The 3,103-nt window shown below is 54.6% G+C and overlaps 1 protein-coding gene across 1 annotated transcript; it reads left to right on the forward strand.

Moving 5' to 3' along the window:
- The first annotated feature begins 979 nt into the window (after positions 1-979).
- Positions 980-2,634, forward strand: LOC119349105 (anthocyanidin 5,3-O-glucosyltransferase-like). Its single transcript, XM_037617118.1, has one exon. It carries the CDS (start codon positions 1,007-1,009, stop codon positions 2,519-2,521), a length of 1,515 nt encoding a protein of 504 aa, XP_037473015.1. The 5' UTR covers positions 980-1,006; the 3' UTR covers positions 2,522-2,634.
- Positions 2,635-3,103: the final 469 nt, after the last annotated feature.

Consider the following 3,103-nt stretch of genomic DNA (forward strand, 5'->3'; position numbering starts at 1 on the left):
CCGTAAACTAATATAAGGGCGTTTAGATCACTAAAGTAGTGATCTAAACGCTTTTATATTAGTTTACAAAGGGAGTAGTTAGGACAAACAATGTTGAGTGTGTGTGTGGGGTAAGGCCATCACTTGTGAAAAATGGTGATCACATTTTTAGCCGTTTGTATCCAAACAACGTGATGTCGGTCTAATAACAACAACGCAGGCAACATAATAGCATGCTAATTAATCGCTCCCCTGCACGGAGCCCAATGCAGACAACCAAACTATATATAAATGTTGTTTTTTGGTCTGCATTAGTTTAAACAGATCCAATCAGAACAAGTATGCAAAATACAAAATACGTTAAAACAGATATGTGAACCAAAAGGTCATCACCGTGAACACTAATCAAAAGATACACTCGTGTCCTTTTTGCTGCGCAAGCTAATCAGTCAGGAAGTAAACTTTTGTTTTCTGAGGGGAACAATCAGGAAGTAAACTAGGAGTATAAGTTTGACTTAACTATCGGTGGAAAAGAATCTCAAAAGGATATTGGCGAGAAGAACGACATGAGGGAGTGAAGTTCATCTCGTTTGGCACTATGAACTGTCTAGATCAGTATATCGTATCATAGCTGTTTGGACATGTGTGAACCAACCTATGATTAGATGATTAGAGGGACAGTGGTATCCCCGCACATCAGGTTTCAAGTCTTGGTGTTCGTATTATTCTTAGATTTATTTCAGAATTTTTGACGAAATTTCAAGATGACATTGTCGGCTCAGTCTTTCAGAAGTGCTCATAGGGATAGCATGTGCGTGTGTGCATTTATAAGAATAAGTGTATGCGTGTATGTATGAGCGCTTACGTCTATACTGATGTTAAAAAAAGCTGTTTGGACATGCGAACCGAAAAATAATTGCATTCAGCACTATCGTCTGTCGTACAGACTGATAGACCAACGCCAACCTACAAGCGACCAACGCCAACCTACAAGCTCCCATCCCATATCACGGCTCAAACAGGAAGGATGAAGGCTTCCAAACAGAGCTTCACAGGTCCATCCTCTCCCCGCGCCAAAGATAGTCCAACTCCAACGAAGATGGAGAAGACGGTGGTTCTCTACCCCGGCCTCGCCGTGAGCCACTTCGTCCCCATGATGCGGCTCGCCGGCTCCCTCCTCGAGCACGGCTACGCCGTCTCCGTCGCGATGATCATCGACCCCGCCGTCATGGGGGACACAGCGTTCGCGGCAGCCGTCGGCCGCGCCGCCGCCGCCATGCCGTCCGTCCGCTTCCACACTTTCCCGCCTGTGGAGGACCCGCCCATGCTAGCCCCCGGCCCGCAGTTCCTCGCCAGCTACTTCCACCTCGTGCGCCGCTACAACGATCGCCTCCACGACTTCCTCTGCTACCCCAAGCGCGTCCACGCCGTGGTCGTCGACTCGCTGTCAGTGTCAGCTGATGCGCTGGAGGTCACCAAGAGGCTCGGCATCCCCGGCTACGTCATGTTCACCTCCGGCGCCGCCTCCCTCGCCGCCTTCGCCCAGCTTCCTTATGTCCTCGGAGAGGGGAGCCGGACAAGCTTCAGGGAGCTGGGCGACGCCCCTGTCGAGTTCCTTGGCGTTCCGCCGGTTCCGGCTTCGCACCTGTTCGCCGAGGTGCTCGAGGACCCGGAGAGCGACACGTACAAGACGACGATGGCCGGGCTGTCCCGGATCCCGGACACAGATGGCATCCTGGTGAACACGGTCGAGTCGTTGGAGGCTCGCGCGGTGGCCGCTCTCAGGGACCCTCAGTGCCTCCCCGCTGGCCTGGTCATGCCCCCGGTGTACTGCGTCGGACTCGGGCCATTACTCGGCGGCATCGAGAGCGAGGCGGACGAGCGGCACGAGTGTCTCGCCTGGCTAGACGCGCAGCCGGACCGCAGCGTGGTGTTCCTCTGCTTCGGGAGCACAGGCGCAGCGAACCACTCCGCGGAGCAGCTCAAGGAGATCGCCACCGGCCTGGAGAAGTCCGGCCACCGGTTCCTGTGGGTCGTGCGAGCGCCCCACGGCGGTGAGCCGGACCTCGATGCGCTCCTCCCGGACGGGTTCCTGGAGCGCACCGGCAGCCGCGGCCGCGTCGTAGAGCAGTGGGCGCCGCAGGCCGAGGTGCTCCTCCACGGGGCCACCGGCGCGTTCGTGACGCACTGCGGGTGGAACTCGGTGCTGGAGGGCGTGGCGGCGGGCGTGCCGATGCTGTGCTGGCCGCTCCACGCGGAGCAGAAAATGAACAAGCTGCTGATGGTGGGGGAGATGGGGCTCGCCGCGGAGATGGTCGGGTGGCAGCGTGGGTTGGTGGAGGCCGCCGAGGTGGAGCGCAAGGTGAGGCTGGTCATGGAGTCCGAGGAGGGCAGGCAGCTCAGGGCGCGCACGGCGCAGCACCAGGAGGGCGCGGCCGCGGCCTGGAGCGACGGCGGGTCGTCGAGCGCGGCGCTGGCTTTGTTCTTGTCGGACGTGGACCGCCGGTGGCAGGCTCGGGCTCGCGGCGGGGAAGCTGCGTGAACTTGGCCTACGACACGTGATTTTTTTTTCAAGTTGGAATGCGTGGTCAACAATGTCACCAGACATGTTTGACATCGGCCATTTCCGGAATAAAAGAAAGGGTGTGTCTAGAACTCGGTCGACTGTCGAGTGACGTCATGTTTTTTTTTAATACAAGCGATACGGTTGGATGCTACAAATGGTGACGAAAAATGTTGCAACGGCATTACAAGCAACAACAACAAATGCTACAACCGTTCTAACAAAAATGCTACAACTGTCAATGAGCGATGTTACAATCGATGAGATGACGTGCTACAGCCGACGAGGGATGACATGCTTCAACCAGTAAGACAAATGTTGCAAACAGTAGGAAAGAATATTGCAAACGATGGAAAAATAATGTTGCATCGTCGACTCAGACTTGATTAAATCTCAGTCGACTGATTTTTAGCTGGCCCGTAAAAGAAATGTTTGACAGAGGACAATACGCTCGTTGGGTTTGCCAATTGGGAATGCTGGCTCCATCACTAACACCACCGGACCACTGCGAATAAGGAAAGGTAGGAAAATAATATATACTACATTGGTCGGCCGTACGTG

Source organism: Triticum dicoccoides, chromosome 1B, assembly GCF_002162155.2.
Source record: "Triticum dicoccoides isolate Atlit2015 ecotype Zavitan chromosome 1B, WEW_v2.0, whole genome shotgun sequence".
NCBI lineage: Eukaryota > Viridiplantae > Streptophyta > Magnoliopsida > Poales > Poaceae > Triticum > Triticum dicoccoides.

Excerpts from the sequence above, each read along its gene's own strand:
- LOC119349105 (XM_037617118.1), top strand. The coding sequence starts at position 1,007 with ATGAAGGCTTCCAAACAGAGCTTCACAGGTCCATCCTCTCCCCGCGCC.